Genomic DNA, 20,009 nt, shown 5'->3' on the forward strand with positions numbered 1-20,009 from the left:
AGTGAACCAAAACTGAAATCTGAAAATATAAAGGATTGAAATCGCAAAGTGACAAAAATACAGGACAAAAAATTAATTTTCCCTATAATTAATGAATCCTTTGCCGTACTTGAATTGGCTTCTTACTTGACTCAGTGGTTGACTCGCTGGACTACCAGCAATTGATTGAAGGACTTGTCATTTTTCAATGGCTGGCCCTCCCTAATAAGTTAAGAAGAAGATGGAAAAGTATTCATCCCACCATTGGTGAGTTGGAAAGAGACCAACAATAAACACAGCAAAAACCCTGCGTAGAATTAATAGTTTTTCATATCTTTAATGCCTCCAAATTTCTGTAATTCAATTCCTTAATTAAAAAGAAAACACCATGCTTCTTAAAAACTATCATCTCTTGACATGTTTGATCCTATTCTTTTTCATTCGGACCTCGTACTCTGCAAAGCAGCAGCAATGTAAGCCTTCTTCCTGTGGCACCTTTTATAATATTAGCCACCCTTTCCGATTGAAAGACGATCCAAAAGACTGCGGTGATCCCCTCTATGAAATATCCTGTGAAAACAACACTAGAGCTTGGATAACACTAGATTCTCGTGAATACCAAGTGCGAGCCATCAATTACCAAAACTTAACTATTCGTGTGGCTGATACTTCTTCTATAAACAGTAACGACACTTGCTCTTTTCCTCTCGACTCCCCAGATCTGTACTATTTAACATGTCCATATACTATCCAAAGCGTGTATACCAACAAGCCCATCATTTTTATCGCCTGTCCATTTACCTTGAATGATTCTATGATCGAAACAGATGAGTGTGTCGATAGTACTACAATTAGACACACATATATACAAGTTGGTCACTTTAATGCATCTCATTTAAGAGATATGTGCACAATAAGCTTCGTTGCTATGACATCTTTCCCATTCAAGAATGAGAATAATAATACTTCTCTTGCGGAAATTCACGACTCTCTGCTTTATGGATTTGAACTTTCATGGGGCCAATGTGCGAAAGACCACTGTTATTTGTTCAAGTGGCAAGTCGGATCATGTGGTAAGTATCGTTGTGTCATTGATTTAATTAGTTTTTCATGTAATTTTCAAAACCTTCCTTCCCCGGAAATATTAATTTGTGCTAAAATAATTAGTATTAATTACGTTAATAATATTCAGAAATGTCATTTCAATGTGTGCGGTTGAATTATCCACATGAATATTTTAATGTATTATTAACCCGAATTTTTTTTAACTTATAATTTTTTTTTATTCTTATGATTATTTTTTGTTTTTGGAGAATGCAGGAATAGCAGCAGTACTCAAAATTGTATTTATGAGTAAGAATTATGCGCTATCCAAAATCAGCTTTTATTTATAGTTTGTTTGTCTTAGGAAAATCAGAAAACAAATGCAACAATCCACAGAGCCAAAACAAATACAAGATATAATTGTGTATCAAGAACCAGCAATCAAGATATAAACACAACTCAAATCAAGCAAGAACACAATGCAATTACGTGGTTCGACCCTTGAACTAGGTCTACATCCACAGGAGAACTAGCCACTACTTTATTGACAATGAACATCTAATTACATACCAATTCCAGAATAGAAGAATTACAGCTCAAGATTCAATCCCAGAGCAACACAGTCTTAGACCTTCTTCCTGATTCTATCAATGCTTCGGATGATCTCTCCCTTGCCCTTCGATCTTGATTCTCTTAGCTGATATGTCGATCCCCACAACTAATTCTAAGAGCTTTGTTTTTATCGCCCTCAACCGTCGACCAACTTTCTACTCGGTGTTTTCAAAACCAAATTGTACCGGTCAGTTCGACCGATTCGATTAGGAATCGGTAACTGGTTCGGTCCGAAACACTCCTTAAAATCGTTTTAATGGTTACCGCTTAGAAGCGGTTAAAATTGATTGAACCAGTCAAGAATCTGCAAAAAAACCGGCCGAGAACCGGTTCAACCGGTATTTCGAATTTTTTTTTTTGAAAAATTAGTTTTTTTAAAACAAAATTTAAAACCTTAATTTAATATTTTATTATATATATATATATATATATGATTGTTTGGAATTTGTACGTCGTTAAAATATTATTTTAGTATTATTAGAGTTTTTTTAATTTATTTATTTATTTTTAAAATTATAATTAAATATAATTAATATTTTGAATATATTTATATCGTTATTTATTTTTTATTAGGATAAATATATATTTTGTATATTTATATACATCTTTTAGGTTTTTAAAATATATTATTAATTTTACTATATTAACAATTTTTTCGGTCCGACCGTTCGATTAAAACGGTCCGATCGATTGGACTATTTTTTTCAAAATATACCGGTTCAATAATCAATCTGATTATGAAAACATTGTTTCTACTACCGATGATGAGTTTTATGGCCCAATAAGCTAATTTCTAATTAACCTTGGCCCAAACAAGAGCAAGGCCGAACTTGAGAGACACTGCTTACAGTTTGCATAGCAAATAATGTTTTATTTTCATATAATAGGGGAACACGCATGTATAAGTAGAGCAAAAGAGCCTTTAATTTAGTTAATTTAATTTAATTTATTCACAAGTAATTGTAGATTGTCATTTAGTCCTTGGACTAAGATTACTTGAATTCTTTTTTTTCCCGTCCTGATTTTCTTATCAATTTTATGTTTTAAATGCGCAGGTTTCCTCAATTTATGGGGTAAGTTCTTGAACTTCAATCTTTCTTAAAAAGTCTATTTTTCTTCTAAATTTTGAGTAAGTCTCGTCTCATGGATATTTATCTGTGAGACGGGTCAAACCAACTCATATTTACAATAAAAAATAATAGTTTTGAAATAAAAAGTAATTTTTTTTTATTGGTGATCCAAATAAAGAATTTGTCTCACGAAATTGACCCGTGATACAATCTCAGAAGAGTTTTTGTACTAAATTTTATGATGATTCAGATTCATACTGTGGCTTAAATATTGCTGAAAGCGCTCTTAATAAATTGTAATTTCTTTTGTCATATAATTCTTTTACATGTTACAGCATGTAGTATAATTAACTCGTGTGTATATATGTGTTTAAAATAACATGATTTGTCATAAATAATTAACAACATTATGCAGTTAATTACTAGTCACATAATCAATTTATACTCTATACAACGACTAAGTAAAATCAAACTGTAATAATTTTTAATACAATTTGATGCTGTTAGAAATCTTGTTACAGTGAAGAAAATTCTCCGCGTGTTCAGTCAATTAGAGTAAACAACAGCTTTAGGAAACCAGTTGCTTCTCATGTATCCAATCAAGTAAAATTAGGGTCATCACCTGTGTCACGAAATGAGGTTAGAGGCGTCGGGGATGCCCGAAAAAATATATACTCACAAAAACTAAATAGCTTTTAGAACATAAATTAAGTAAATTACTTTGATTTGAGGGAAAGTATTTTTTTTATAGATTTTTCCAAATGGGCTTTGGGCTCTCCAAAATATGGGCTAACAAACACAAGGGTTTTTCTTAGTGGGTAACAACTTAAATAACAACTCAAGTCCAAACCCTAGTCATAATAACTAATAATTGCTTAATCTAAAAATGCTCAAATCAAATTAAAATACTCTTTTTCCTTATCACAATTGATTCAAATTATCTCTAGAATTTTACTATGTAGTAAATCAAGAGGTAGCTAAATTAAATTCTTGGTGCATACATATTAAATCATCTTAGAAGATTTGTTTGTTAACATACCAAAGAGACCACTCCAAAATGTTATAGCTTGTTATATAATACATACTAGCATAATAGTTTGTTTTTATAACAAAATTATATTTTAATTAAAACAGTCAATTAAAGTGATGTATTACATATTGTATACAAGAATTGAGGAGAAAAGAAAAGAAATAGTTAAATTAAAAAGAAAAAAAAATCATAATTGAGGGGGAAAAATTGAGATAGTGGAGAACTTTTTTTTTCCCCAATTATTGGCATAACAAAAGACCAAATGCTCTTACATAATATATAGAAATAGATATAAAGTGATACATATATGTTCCACAACTATAACTAATTTATAGGTCCTTTTTCTTGTGAAAATGAATATATGTAGGTGTCGGTACCTTGTCTTGCATACAATAACTGTAGGCAATGCTACAAATTAAACTGAGAATGTTGATTCAGTCGAGATTTTTCATTCCAGAATGGTTTGCATTGCTAAATTTTGGATTGAGGTTCATAATTGGAGTGCCATTCTTGCTTGGTCTGATAATCTACAAACTTAGAAGACTTCATTTGTCGATGTTTGATGTAATAGAAGGATTCCTGCAAAGTCACAACAACCTCATGCCAATCAGATACTCCTATTCGGACATAAAGAAGATGACAAAAGGATTTCGAGAAAAACTGGGGCAAGGAGGATATGGTTCTGTTTACAAAGGAAAGCTTCGAAGTGGCAATCTGGTAGCGGTAAAAGTACTAAGCAAGCCCAGCACAAATGGACAAGACTTCATCAATGAAGTCGCAACCATCGGAAGGATTCATCACATAAATGTGGTTGAACTCATTGGATATTGCGCGGAATGATCAAAATGTGCTCTTGTATACGATTTCATGCCCAATGGTTCACTCGAGAAATATATATTCAGGAAAGAAAAAGACGGTGATTTATTAACATGGGATAGCAAGTATGAGATTGCAATTGGAGTGGCACGAGGGATCGTTGCACCGAGGCTGTGACATCCAGATATTTCATTTTGACATCAAACCTCATAACATACTGTTGGATGAACGCTTTACCCCGAAAATCTCTGATTTTGGGCTAGCCAAATTTTACTCCACGGATAAAAATACAGTGACTCTCACTGCCATTCGTGGAACTATAGGATATGTGGCTCCGGAATTGATCCATAGAAGTATCGGTGGAGTCTCTTACAAAGCCGATGTCTATAGCTTTGGAATGCTGCTGATGGAAATGATCGGCCTAAAGAGAGACTTGGCAGCGAGGGATCAAACTTCCAGCCAATATTTTCCATACTGGATTTATGATTGTTTCAACAAAGGTCGAGATATCGAGATTGGAAATGTTGATGAAAATGACAATCAAATCGCGAGGAGGATGACAATAGTCGCACTATGGTGCATCCAACTGAGTCCAGGTGATCGACCCTCCATGACCAAAGTGCTAGAAATGCTCCAAAGTGCAGATGATGAATTCCCACAGATACCACCTCAGCCCTCTGAATTGCCTCAACAATTTGCAGCAGTTGAGGACCAAAATTGGGAAACAAATTCAACTGATTCAATAGCCTTGCTGGGTGATGATCTTTCAAGAGATCAGTAAATAAATGTAAGGGCATCTCTTTTCTTGTTCAAGATTAATCAAGATTCTTGCATAAACGCTCATGAAGTTGGGAATGATACTGTTACGTATTTAGGTTGAGTATTTGACTCGATTCAACAAAGAAATTTATGCAAAATGCTTTATTGTTTTCTTTTTCTTTTTCTCCCCTTAAAATGTGTTTGGATAAACGAATGGTAAAAAAAACCAAATTGGTCTTCTAACATTACATTTTTTTCTCTTTCATTAGTCTCGTAATTAATCAAATTTGGATATTGATCCTCTAACTTTTATATTTTTGGCTATTTTTTTCATTTTTAACCGAGTGTTTAATTTTAACTAGAAATTACTTATTAGTTATTAGAGTGTAAATTATGACATGACAACAAATTTAAGGGTTTTCAATTTGGTAGGAAATAAACCTAGTGGAATGCTACCTAAAACTTCACGACATCAAAAAGAAGACAAAATCCTCATATTTGTTGTCATATGATTGGATTTTACACTCTAGTTAGTAATTCTAGATGAAATTAGACACTAAGGTAAAAATCAGACAAAAACATTCAAATTTTAAAAGTTAGTGAATCAATAACTAAGTTTGACTAGTTAAGAGTAAACATATATTAAAATTACAAGACTAAAATGATTTTTTTTTCCGCCTATATGAGAACCTCTATCTCAATAAATTAAATTTTTTACAGTTGAAAAAATATTTTTGAAAATAAAAAAAAAACATCCATTTTAATCATAAATAAAAATTACATTTAGACTTTAGTCGAGGCCGGATTATTAAAACTTGTCAAAATGGACCGACGGGACAAATCAACCCGCGACTCACCAAAACTCGCTTGTTGGCAGGGCGGGGCGGGGCGGCCCACCATTTAGGTGAGGCGGGCCGACCCCCTAATTTTTAGTTATAGTTGGTAGGTTGTGGTGGGTTGGGACCCATCACTTGGTGGGTTAGGACGAGACGGGCTGGCTCATCATTTAGGCATGTTGAAAATTTGTCAACCCAACCCGCTTATATAGAAGGACGGGACGGGCAGCGGGCTCAATCCTCTACTCTACACACATAAAATTTTAAATACAAAAAATAATAAGATTTGAAGTGTTCCAGTTCCAGTGAAGTGGAAAATTAATATAATTTATCGAAGTATCATTTCAATTATCGGGGATATTTATGATAATGCCACCCTGAGGGTAGTACCCTCAGGGTGGCGTGTCAGTTTATTATTGGCCACTCATGTGGGACCCACACATGGGTCCCACAAAAGTGGCCAATAAAAAACTGACACGATGCTACCCTGAGTGTACCCTCAGGATAACATCGAATTATCCGTGTTTTAATTGGTATACCCAAATATATTTTTTGAAGTGTAATGATTATTTTACTCAAAAAGCGATTATAAGGACAGTGGGCGAGGAAGACAGGCTAGCCCAATTTCATCCCTCACCGCCTTCGAAGAGTGTTTTTCGACTTTGTTGTTCTTGCGATTTGGTGCGTCTGTCAAGAGTTTTCAACGTGGGAAAAAATGTTTTCATATAGTGTTTCAGAAGCTTTAAAGAGAGATGGAGTGAATCTCCATTAGATTTTAATGGGTAGATCACGTGAGAGAACATATTAGAAATAATTATGAAAAATCGGAGATCATTTTAGTTGTCCGAAAAGAAGAGGGGGTATTTTGGAGAAAAACAACAAACAAGCTGAGAGACCAAAATGATAAAATGTATATTAACCGGCCCGTTTCAAAAGCTTTAAGGGAGAGAGGGGCTGGAACTTCGTTATTTTTTAACGAAAAGATGATGACATAAATCAATTAAATTAATAATAATTACAAAACTTGAGGGTTTTTTTATTTATAATTTTTTTAAAAAATAAATTTACTTTAATTGGTGGAGTTTTGCAAAAGTACTGCAAAACTCCACCATGGAGAGCGAACGCTCAATGCTGCCACGAACTATGCAGCCCTTTTTTTTTCCTCTTTTTTTAAAAAAATTAATATAATGTTCATTATGTGATTAAATTGGACTTCATGTTATGTTACATATCAAATATGCGAGTTTCACTAATTTGAAAGATAAATGGTTTTCAAAGGGTAGAGTTTTTCGGCGTCCGGTGCATGCTTGAGCTGACATTGTATTTATTTGCAGCGTCCGCTCTTTAAGGTGGAGTTTTGCAGTACTTTTGCAAAACTCCATGATTTAAGTAAATTATTTTTTAGAAAAAAATTATAGATAAAAAAAACCCAAACATTAGAGATTATTTTGGCTACCTGAAAATAAGAAGAATTATTTTGGAAAAAAGGACAAAGAGAGATCTAAATGTGTATTAACCCGTTTTTTGACCTAAAAGTATTGGTATACCATTTCTTTCTTTCTATCGTAGTGAAAATAAAATTTTTGATTTTTTTGTTCAATTACAATTTCAGACACAATCTTAATCAATCAAACAAAATGTATTATTATCACAAAACTCTTATGAGTCTCACATGTTAATTTTTTGAGACGGATAGCTCTTTGATATGACCCTATCGATGAATTTTTTTTATTTTTTTGGCAAACATGTATGGATCAAATCGACATCTCTCACAAATATAAATACGTGGAACATGTCAATGACCTATTTATTTTTATTTATCTATAACCACTCTGTAATTAGAGGTGTCAAAGTGAGCTAGACCCGTCAGGTTGGGTCCTCTACCATATAAAGTAGGTGGATTCGTTTGATGTTTTTCCAATACGTCTAAAAGGCAGGTCATCTCATCCCGTCCCATTTAATGATGAGTTATGGTTGATAGGGAACCAACCCATCCCAACTCGCCAAATTACACGTAATTCCATCGAATTGACCGCTTCACCACCTAAAATAGGTGAATTGAGTTGATGTTTTTCCAACTCGCTAAAAAGTGGGTTGACCTGCACATTCTATTAAAATGTTGCGATGGATTGTAGATCTATCCACCCAACTAATCTGTTTTGATATGTCATCCAATTATTTTGATAATGATCTTATAATTAAGTTAACTCTGCACAATCTAATCCACCAAACTTAACGGATTATTCTATGTTACACCCAGGGGCGGATCCAGGATCACGTAAGAGGGGGGCCAACAAAGAAAAAACTGAAAGCGTAAACACATACAGATAGATTTTTTACTTTTTTTAAAAAATATATATTATTAGAAATGAAAAAAAAAAAACCAAGAGAGGGGGACTAAGCCCAAACCTCTCTCAAGATCTAAACAATAAAATAAGTTTCGAGTGAGTTCTGATATAAGAAAGTTGTCGAACATGATCAAAATGCTCAAATTGGATTTTTAATTGCAGCATCTTATGTTCTCCAAAGTTTTTTGGATAAAACTTAGTACATAAAACGAGATTCATTGCATTGAATTTTCTGCTAGTTTATTTAGCACTATCTACTCTATCTTTATCAATTAAATTACATTATGATTCATGAATATAGTAAAAATACATTGCTATCCACAAATATTTTCGACCAATTATTCAACAGATGAAATAGTCAAACAAAAATAATCAAAGACTCAAAAATTAACAATGCTAATTTCATTTTTACAATAAATTTTAGTATTTCTAACATTGATATCAAATGTATTGTCCCATAATTAAATGAAACAAAGATTTAAAACAAGAAAAAAATAAAGAGAAGAATTAAAAAATATATGCTCTCAAGAAACCAAAACCTAATTTTTTGAGAAAAAATGATTTAAAATACACGATATGAAGAAAAAAATACACAAAAAAACCTAAAATCATTTACGAAATGCCCTTAAATCTTTTTTTTTAAAGGCAAAACGACCTTAAATCTTAATTGGGTGTTGTGTGTCACTGTGTTGGTCGGCCACTCGAAAGAGTCGAAGAGAAAAAATAAATCAAATATCTCATAAAAAAGAGAGTTTGATCGCCACTTAAAATAAATTATCTTATTTTATTTGAGAAGTCAATGCATTATATATTAAAGAAAATGGGGCACGACCCATATATATATATATATATATATATATATATACACACACACACACTAAATCTTTTTTTTTTTTTGGGGCCCTGGCTACACCTGGAGTACTTTTTCTCCCATGATGTGGTCAAATATCAACTATTGGATTATTAACACATATGTCAATTTCCATAAAAATATAGGGGTCCCACGTGATCTAATGATATTGAAATAAAGAGAGAAACACTCTCGGTATAGCATAGACTAACCCAAAGTTAACAAATACTACTATGCTAAGCTTTTACGTTTTGCTATTCATATATATATATATATATATATATATATATATATATATTAATCGATGCAATAACTCAATGTCGGTTATTTAACATGAAATTGTAAAAATTATGTTGCTAATAAAGCTCTTGATTTTTTGGCTTCGACTTGAATTTCACCCGACCATGATTTCAGGAAACGTGAAACAAAAACCGGAACTTATCTAGAAAAACGCAAACCAAACTATCTTATTGGTTCAGTCCAAATAGAACCGAAACCGTAACATGAATTGTGAATTAATTTTAAAATTTAAGATTATGTATTATATATAAACTGATAAACATATTAAATTATGCTATTAAACTATTTAATCTAATTTTTTGTTTATTTTTAAATAAAAATAAATATAAATATCATTTTCCAATGTAATTATTGAATGATTAATTTCATAGTCCACATATCGTAATCGGAACCAGAAGCGGAACAAACAATTCGGATACGGTTTTCACCTTTTATTGAACCGGAACCGCAGGTTTTGGTCTTGGTCAAGCCTAACTTGAACCACTTCTTCTTCCACTTATTTAAATTTTTTTTATAAATATAAAAATTAATAAACCTTTACAACGCATTTCCGTACACAGCAGACGTTTTCTCTGCAATTTCTTCTTTTCGCTTGGCCTGTAGGAGGATCCTAATCTTTCTACGAGGTATGATTTCAGACAAGTTTAGTTTTTTTTTTTCCATATGAAGTTTGTATAATTTTTGATGAACAAAACGGATCTGTGTTTCTTTTCTTTAACAGCAAAAGCTCATGGCTTCAAAGCGGATCTTGAAGGAGCTCAAGGATCTTCAGAAGGATCCTCCTACGTCTTGCAGTGCTGGTAGATTGATTTTCTTTGAGCAAAAATATTATGCTATAGAAAAAGTTTCAATTTTGGTTTGTTTATTGACTTGGTTTTTGGGAAACAATATTTTATGAGTTTTTGTTACTTGAAGCTACTTGAGGTTATTTAATCAGCTCTCTTTTTTAGGGAGTGTTTTAGATTGTGCTTTTGTAGAAGTTATTAATCTATAGATTATAAAAAAGTTAAAGAAAAATCAAAAGTTGGTAGTGTTTGGAAACAAATGTGAAAATCTAAAAATCAAATTTTTGTAGTGTTTGATAAATAAGTGATTAGAATCACTTTTGGAAAATCATAATCACTACATGACTAGCTTTTGGATTTTAATTAAGTTAAGCATAAGATAACACATAATCTAGGTTTAAGAAACACACAAAAATAATTTTTTTTAAGCCAAAAGCTAACAATCACTTTTTTTTAGTGATTGCAAACACTCCCTTAGTCTTTTAGGAGAAACGTAAATTTTTCTATTGATGAGCTTGGATAATTCGTTTTGCATTTTCGAAAATTGGATATTCGTGTTCAGTGTTCTATATATATATATATATATAATATCTTTTTTTCTTATTCAATTTGGTCCCTTATTCACTTTGATAAATGCTTGGATGTTTTCCCTTGGTAATTCAAATTTGGAGAACTTTGTTCCTAATGTGCAGCAAAATGAAGTTTGAAATAGAGTTATGAATAACTAGTTTATAAGAGGCACTTTTTTTAAAAAAAATATGATGGATTGGTCCTTTGGAAGTTTGATAAGTTGTTTATCCAATTGACAAAGAAGCTTTTCAGGAAAACTATCTCAATCTGATGCATTGAGTAGGTTTATGAAATTGTGGCTTTGACATGCTCTGTGGTATTTTACTCTCTGTTAGGATTTGCATATTGTGTACGTGTTTCTTTGGCTTGCTAATTAATGAGTCCGTTAAGGTTTTGATGTGACCAGTTTCTTTCTTGAAATGGCCAGTCATATTGAGCTTTGTGATTTATTCATTAGGGATTGATTGCGGCTTTCGTTTTAGCTATTGCTGTTGTGAGATATGGATAACATGGATTCTATCTTATAAACAATCCTTCAAATTATGAATGCAAAAAAATGATCTCCGTATGTCATCTCTTCATATTACAGCATCATTTGCCCATTTATCTTTCATGGATATCTAAGTTATGTCATGTTTTGGCCCGAATTAGAAAGTGGAATATGACTGATAAATTTTCCAAATTTAATATCCACTTTTTTATTCTTCGTGCTAATTGAAGTTGGCAAACTACCCTCTTCAGAATCATGAATGACTTCCATTTGCGGGAAAAGGTAAAAAATTTCGATTTTTTATGCTAAATTTTGCTTTCGACTTGGCACATATCTCAGGTCCCGTGGCTGAGGACATGTTTCATTGGCAAGCTACAATCATGGGCCCTCCAGATAGTCCATATGCCGGTGGGGTTTTCCTAGTTACCATTCATTTTCCTCCCGACTACCCTTTCAAGCCTCCTAAGGTTTTTCATACTGACTTGTCTTTCTGCTTTCAGTTTCTCATCTTTCCTCTTTAAGGGCTATGTTAATTGTGTTATGTGTATTCAAATTACTGGTGGATTTGGGAATTCGAGAGAGAAATGGAATGAGGGATGTGAAATGGGGTGACTGAATGAATTTTTGTTCGTAAAACTTGTGGTATTAGAAAAGTTGAACAAATTTACAGAAAAAAATATCATTTCCCTGCGAGCCATTTTTGCAAATTTACAGAAAAAAAATCGTGATCCCAAATATTTGGCCATTAGATTTGCTTCTCTGATATGGCATCATCAGTCATCACTTTTCAGCAAGCCGTTTCACTACGTGGCTTTTGATTAAATTTAAATTTGTCGTGTATGCATCTTGTTTTTGCAGGTTGCTTTCCGGACAAAAGTTTTCCACCCAAATATAAACAGCAATGGAAGCATATGCCTTGACATACTGAAGGAGCAGTGGAGCCCTGCCCTTACTATTTCCAAGGTTCATTTTGCTTGTATTATGTTTGACCCATCAACTTTTACCAATATTAACATACCGCCGAGTGAACTCTCACTTTTGTTATAGTAGTTGCAATGATTTGCTACCAATTTTAGGTGTTGCTTTCTATCTGTTCCTTATTGACGGACCCAAACCCCGATGATCCTTTGGTACCCGAGATTGCTCATATGTACAAGATAGACCGGAGCAAGTATGAGACCACTGCAAGGAGCTGGACTCAGAAATATGCTATGGGGTAACTACCATGTTTCAGTTTCTATGAGGGGATGGCCAGCTTCAAGTACTTTTCTCGTTGTATTTTATGTATGATAGTGTTAATTTAAATCTATATTTGAAGTCCTTGATTTAGACAAAATAGAGGTCCAAGAAGTGCCCAATGCATTCTCATCCTTTGTGTTTAGTTGGTCTTTGAAATGTCTTGTACTATTTATATATTGTGCTTGTTCTCTCGTATGTTCTTATTCTTGTCTCAAAACAATTTGTGGGCATGTTCGAAATTATTCCTGACTTCATATTTGGCAAGAAATATCTCGAATCAAACTAAATGGAATTGATCCTGTTTCTTGACATTATATTATACTTAGCTTGTTCCTTCATCACAATGTATTGGATCATACAGTACTTAATAATATTGAACTGAAAGCACCAACATCAAACTCCAAGAAACGGACTGTAAAATACTGTGATAAATCCTTCCTACTCCCTTGTCTTGGACTCCATTCTTCATATTTCGTGCAACATACCGACTTGCAAGAATTTTTTGGACGCAACTGCTGAGACGCTGTTCTCCAGCAAGAAACTGTAGAGAGAATTTTTAGTCCAACATGTCAGCCAACCGTTGCTTTCTTTACATTTGAGAATCGTTCTTCCTCTGACAAAGACAACCCCTTTCTTGTGCGTGGAACGAGTTTCGCAGCTTCTTATGTACTTTCTGATATCTCTTTCAGCTTCTTCACGATCAATCCAAAGCATTTCTTCCTGCTAAGCTTTGTTCCTCTTTATAGCCGAACTGTATCAAACATCAGTAAACTCCATCCAGCCCACTTTGCCAACCTCAAACCGCTCTTCCGGAAGCACAGTCTTGATCGGAAGAGTTCTACTGGGATCCCGTGTATGAGATCAGCACAGAACAAACATATACCGGGAGGATGGTGAATGTCGCTTTCGTATAATTCTGTGGAGTTCTTCCAGTCCAACCTTTCTTTCACAATCATATTTTGTTTTCTTGCTTCTTCCACTGGTCCAGATAACATGATATGTAGAACACAGCTATTGCAAACGGAAACCATCCCCTAGTGGGATTTTTTTTACCATTGCTGATAAGAAAGCAGCTTTCAACGAAAAGAAACCAGACGAAAAAGGCTAAGATTAGAGGAAATTTGTGTCCTGACCAACATCACTAGTGTCACCACCAAGCAAGTGGTTATAAGCATATCACACATGACTGCAACGCCTGCATGACAGAAATAAGAAAGGCAAAAACTCAGGAAATCTTGAGTCAGATGAATCATAAAATGAACAGAAGATATAGAGAGATATGTTCACCATGTGCATTGCCTATTTCAACACTTTGTTTGAATCCCAAAACAGGAGCAATACAAAGAATCCCAAGAATGAAATTGACTTCTGGAGAAGACGTATGGAGCATGTTAACTCGAGGGAAGCATCCGAGAGCAAGAGATTGCTTGACGATAGAAAATGTTGCAGATATCATAGATTGGCTGGCAACAACAGCAGATACAGTGGCGATCACGAACATTGGCCAGTACACCGGAGTGGGAATGGAGCTATAATATGTTGTGCTTAATTTTTCTGGGAACTGGACCAAGTAAGCCGCTTCTTCGGCGTAACAAAACACCAACGATGGATAAACAAATGCAGAGAATGCCAACTGCATCGAAAAATCAATATTCTCTTAACTTGAACTGTCACAAGAATCTCAAACGTAAATTTCAAACCCGAAATAATTGATGTATTGAGTGGGAAAGCCTTGCAATTTTATAAATGGCTCCACCATGACTTGTGGAACTTATGTGAGATTATAATGAATACACTGATTAGTGCTGGTTTTCATTCTAACTTGGATCGATCTTTTGTTGAAGTGGCCTAAATCAGCGAACATTGCTTCAGCTCCAGATGTGCACAGAAAGGCTGCACCCAGGAGCTCCCAGCCGGTTTGGCCTTGTTTTTGAAAGAACTTGAGCATGTAAAAATTCGGTTTGGTTTATTCGGTTGGTCGGTTTATTTTTTTTAAAATATCGATCTAATCGGTTTAGTCGGTTCGGTTTCGATTTTTTTGAAAATATATCGGTTAAACCGATTAAACCGATTTTTTAATATATATAATAAAAAAATATATTATGCCCTTAACTTTACTCTGGATGGGTTCTTATTTATGTTGGGCTTTAGATATAATATAACCCAATTTTATTTAAATCTAGCCCAAAGCCCAACTACAAAACATATCTAAAAGTCGAAATATGTTTTCCACTTTCTCCAATTTGTATCTCAGAGCAGAATTCATCCTCATCTTCGGCTCTTCCCTTCACATCGTCTACTGAGCGGCAAGATTTTCATGGAAATTTTTGGCTGAAGGCACGCACACAACATTGGTAGGTTTTAAACTCTTTATTTTCTCCCCACGAACTATACCAGCTCCTTGATTTCTCGAAAATATAGGAAATTGAAGAACGATTGGTCTCTGGTCAATTAGATTTCATAATGCTTCCCCATTCTCTTCGATTATATGATTTTAGTGTTTATACGTATGTGTGGAGATGGTTTGCTTTAAGGATTTGAGATGATTGATTGTGCTCTGGTTTGTTACTTTTTAATTCACCAAATGCTACATGTATTTTTTTAAAAATATTTGGGCATGTTTTATATCTTTTGGTTGATTTAAAACTTGAATCTAATTAAAGTTTAGTTTGCATTTGAATGATGTATTTTTGTATTTCAGTTGTTGATGACTTTATTTTTTTTAATAAAAAATTCGGTTATTTCGGTCGAAACCGATTTAACCAATTGTTTATCGGTTCGGTTTTCTCGGTTTCACTATAAAAATTCGGTCGATTCGATTAGTCATAAAACTCAATCGGTCGGTTCGGTTTTAACCGATTGCACACCCCTAGTTTGGACTCATTTTGAATGTATCTTTGTTTTAGGGGTAAAAATGGATCCAACCGAAATGCCGAAATGCATGAAACAACTTGCTTCCCATTACTGGAAAAGTTCCATGGAGCAAAAATGTTCATATGGTGGAATTTCGAGAACTGTCAGATCCCGAAGAATTTCGATGTCATCTCACTACCAAATAACATAATTTCCGCATTGGAAATGTTGAATTACTACGGGGACATTTCCATCCTTGCTTATGGAAATACTAGTCTTCTAACCGCCTCGAATCAAGAAGCACTAGATAGCATAGGCATCAGAATGATTCATGTCCCAGCTGGCGGTAAGTTTGATATAGGGAATTAATAAGCTGTTTATAATTTATTTATTGTTTTTCTTTGGTATTGCTCCTATTCTATTGAATAGCCAAAACTTAGAGGGATGGGAGCTGAATACTGTTCTATTTGATTAGCTGAGAAAGATGCCATTGCCATGAAAATTACAATCCGAGTCCAGGAAATTGTTTTTTAATTTATGGAGATGAAGATTTCAAGGATACGCTGGAGCAATTGCGTTCCGAAGGATTCAACATTCTGCTCGCACATGGTGATAATCCTTCTGCTTCCCTTGTTTGTGAAGCGGAAACCGTATGGGAATGGAAAAGCTTAATGAATGGAGAGCCACCATATCTGACAAAATACTCATAATTTTATCTTTTAAAATTCAAATGTTCACGGAATGATATCTCCTCTTTCCTAAATTATGTTTGAATTGTGTTTCATCCATTTATGGAGTAAAGTCTATCAAGATGTGTTTGAATTCAATAATTTTTTGTTATATATTCGAGTAATTATAAAAGAAGTGCCTAATTATACTTGCTCGTTGACACCAAACAATTGAACACAAAATATAATAATATTTTGTGTTCAATTGTTTGGTGTCAACAAATTTTATTTCCATAATGATCGAAATAATAAAATAATAGTTGTTTATACATACTTCAATAATCAAGTCAATTATAGTTTTTTTTTTTTTTTGCTCAAAACAATACTACTTATTAAATGATTCTAACATCATAGGATTATGGGACAACCCAATGGAATTGATATTCTGGATTATATTTTTTAACATGGATTTCAGGATGAATTTTTTTTTTAATAATTTTATTTTAAAAAAAATTAATATCTTTGTCTTGATAATATTTCAATAGAGCTTTCCAATAAATGTCTTATCCCTTGAGTTTCTACCTAAAACATCTTGCTTGAATCTTGATTAATAATTGTGAGTTGATGATTGTAAGGGAATGAGGGTTGCACATAAACAGTTTGAGTTGTTGTCACAAGGTGTTGACAACACCTACAATAACACCTTGAGTAATTTGCAGCGGAATATAATTTAGGCGTGAATAAAATAAACAAACAACCAAATAAATAGACTCAAATGATTTAAGCAAGAGTATAAAATACTCTTGCAGCGCCTCAGAGCAAAACTTCACTAGAAAACTTTCAAAGAGTTTTACAAATCCTAAAACTAGTGATTATCGTAAAATCAATTTTCTTCAACATATGAGAAAATAAAACGAATAAAAATAACTCCTAAAAATTCTATTTGAAATAGAATAAAGAAAATAGATCAAGGAGTTGAAATTCTCGACGCCAAAACTTGTAGAGATGAAAACACTTTTTTATCAATGATTTTCAAGTGTTCTTCAAGCATCAAGAAAACACGATCGATACCGACTTCAGAAGATATTCACTCAACGTACGTGTATGAAGTCTTTTTGATAAACTCTCTTGGTCTCTCTATCTATCGGTTCCTTTATATTGATTTGTCTCTCTCCAATATATAGACTAGAATCCATCCTTGTAGATGTTTTCTTGTAAACATAGGATTCTCTAGATTTGTTCATATCAAATCTACACAATATGAAAACAATATATTAGATAAGATATTATAATGAGTTTATCAAAATCTCAAATCAAGTTATTCAAGGAAATAAATAACTACATGTCCAAGAAAGACAAAAGGTATTTAAATAAAATCTTTTTCAAAATAGGAATAAAATATTCCTTTCAATCTTTCTCTTTTTGCCTTTCTGGACAAAACACATTTAATTCACAAACAGATCAACTAAACTCCCCCTTAATCAAAACTCCCCCTGAATAGATTCTCCCCCTAAGTTGAAGCAGAGGTGTTGTCACGAGATGTTGGCAACATCTAGCGACGACACTTCAAATCAGAAAACATAAGTGCAAGGAAAAACATAAACAGGAATTCATATCAGAGCGGACATAAAAAAAAACAGTTTTGATTAAGATCATAGCAAAAACACAATACTTAAGACTGAAACTAAACTAACAAAACCAAAAAAAAAATAAACTATAAACAAACTAGAATTGATTGCTCTCAGATGAGCCATCAGCATCTTCTTCTGTTTCACTTCCTTTTTCCCCTTTTTGTTCAGAAGGATCAGCTCCACTTAATAAGGATTCATAGTGAGCCTTCATCCCTTCGTAATAGGTGAGATCAGCCTTCGCTTGGATAATCTTCTGCTCAGCATGCAGCAGTTGATCTTGAAAAAAAGTTGGATCAATTTCTTGAGCAGCAGTCATGAAAACGTAGAACTAGTTGTCGCTCGAATGATCATGTAATTAATTAATGGGTGAATTGGTTTTCAGTCCCTAAATTCAAAAGCAAATTAAGAATCAGTCCCTTGTCAGAAAAAATTTGTTTGCACTCCCTGGGCCCACATTATTTTATTCGGATAAAATTAAGTACAAAACATTGAAAATATGGTACAAATACAAGATATTTGAGCACTAATTGTTCAAGATCGAGTACAAAAAATACAATTTTGAGTATAAAATCTAAACATCTTTATTAACGTGAACTTGCAACATGTGTTTGAGTACTCAAAAATCATATATTTGTACCAGATCTAACACATTGGGTACTCAAAAATCACATATGTGTACCATATTTTCAATGTTTTGTACCGATTTTCATCCAAATAAGATAAATGTGTTATTAATATCAATATTTTTTAGTACTCGAAAATCATATATTTATACTAGATCTAACACATTTGATACTCAAATATCATGTATTTGTACCGAATTTTATCCGAAACAAAACATGTGGGCCCAGGGAGTTTAAACAAAGTTTTTTTCTGACAGGGACTGATCATTAATTTTTGTTTAGGTTTGGGGACTGAATTATAATTAACCGTTAATTAATTACACGTAGATTCTCTTTCTTCACATCAAATCATCTTTTTGGACTAAATAATTAATTAAATTATAATTAATTTCTAAAAACTTTCATATTGTGATAATTATTTATTCACATGATCTGGCAGTCTCGCTATCAAATGTTATGCTTGGACATAATTCTTATTATTTAATTTTTTTTGTTTGAGGAGGAAATAATTTTTATTTGAAAATTCATGTTATTCGAAAATTCTTATGGATGAAACAGAAACAGGGTAGTTACGTCATATTAGTCGTACTTCAAACTCAATTGCTCATGTTTTAGCTTGTTTTGCTTCTTATCTCCCTAACTCATTTGTGTGAGAATATGAGAATTTTCCTTCTTGGTTGAAAAATACTACTTTATAATTTCTCCATTTAATATAATTCACGATCTTCCTCTCAAAAAAAAAAACTCAAAATTTAGTCAAATAATAAAATATAAATATAACAAAATTGTCCCTACTTAAATAAATAATTAAATAGTTTTGTTTAGAATTCTATATTCAATTGAATATATTAATCAAATTTTAATTAAATAACCATTAAAATTATCTATAATTATTATATCTTAATGTTAATTATACGAGAAATATATTTTAATTGTAAATTGATTTATTACATTAAATTAAGTAATAAGTTTAATTATTTTTTAAAATAAAATAAAATATTTAAAGTAATTGTATAAATAATTTTAATTAAAAATATAAGTTAATGCATTGATTTTTTAATTAAAATTTTCAATATGAGTGATAGAAGATTTCATAATTGTTATTTAAGGGTAATTTAGACATTTTATCCCAAAAAAAACTTGAATATTCGCAACTAATAATGTGTGTACCACAAAACTTAGACGAAGGGGTGCGTACGCTACAGATATGAAATCACAGCAGATTATTAACTTAAAAAAATTTCATAGTAATTTATCAGCAAACCCGATATTTCACATGAGGTGATATATGCAATTTTCTATTTCACATGGGGTGATATATGCAATTTTCCCAAAATATAATTGTATACTCATCTTTGAGTTATTCATAAATATTCATTCTGGCAAGAGATATGTCGTATCACAATAAATGGAATTGATCCGGATTCCCTATAATATATTATCCTTACCTTTTTCCCCACATCAAGCACGTACATGTATTCAGTCATAAATTCCTATTAATGAAAG

At 32.7% G+C, this 20,009-nt stretch overlaps 1 protein-coding gene and 1 pseudogene across 1 annotated transcript; both read left to right on the plus strand.

The window, feature by feature from the left end:
• The first annotated feature begins 273 nt into the window (after nt 1–273).
• Nucleotides 274–5,485, plus strand: LOC140863688 (LEAF RUST 10 DISEASE-RESISTANCE LOCUS RECEPTOR-LIKE PROTEIN KINASE-like 2.4; annotated as a pseudogene).
• A 4,663-nt stretch (nt 5,486–10,148) lies between these two features.
• Nucleotides 10,149–12,931, plus strand: LOC140859941 (ubiquitin-conjugating enzyme E2-17 kDa-like). The gene is made up of 5 exons (XM_073262580.1): nt 10,149–10,270; nt 10,366–10,444; nt 11,829–11,956; nt 12,348–12,452; nt 12,566–12,931. Exons 2-5 carry the CDS (start codon nt 10,375–10,377, stop codon nt 12,707–12,709), a joined length of 447 nt encoding a protein of 148 aa, XP_073118681.1. The 5' UTR covers nt 10,149–10,270; nt 10,366–10,374; the 3' UTR covers nt 12,710–12,931.
• The last annotated feature ends 7,078 nt before the right edge of the window (nt 12,932–20,009 follow it).

The sequence above is a fragment of the Henckelia pumila genome, chromosome 4 (genome assembly GCF_033568475.1).
Source record: "Henckelia pumila isolate YLH828 chromosome 4, ASM3356847v2, whole genome shotgun sequence".
Classification (NCBI taxonomy): Eukaryota; Viridiplantae; Streptophyta; class Magnoliopsida; order Lamiales; family Gesneriaceae; genus Henckelia; species Henckelia pumila.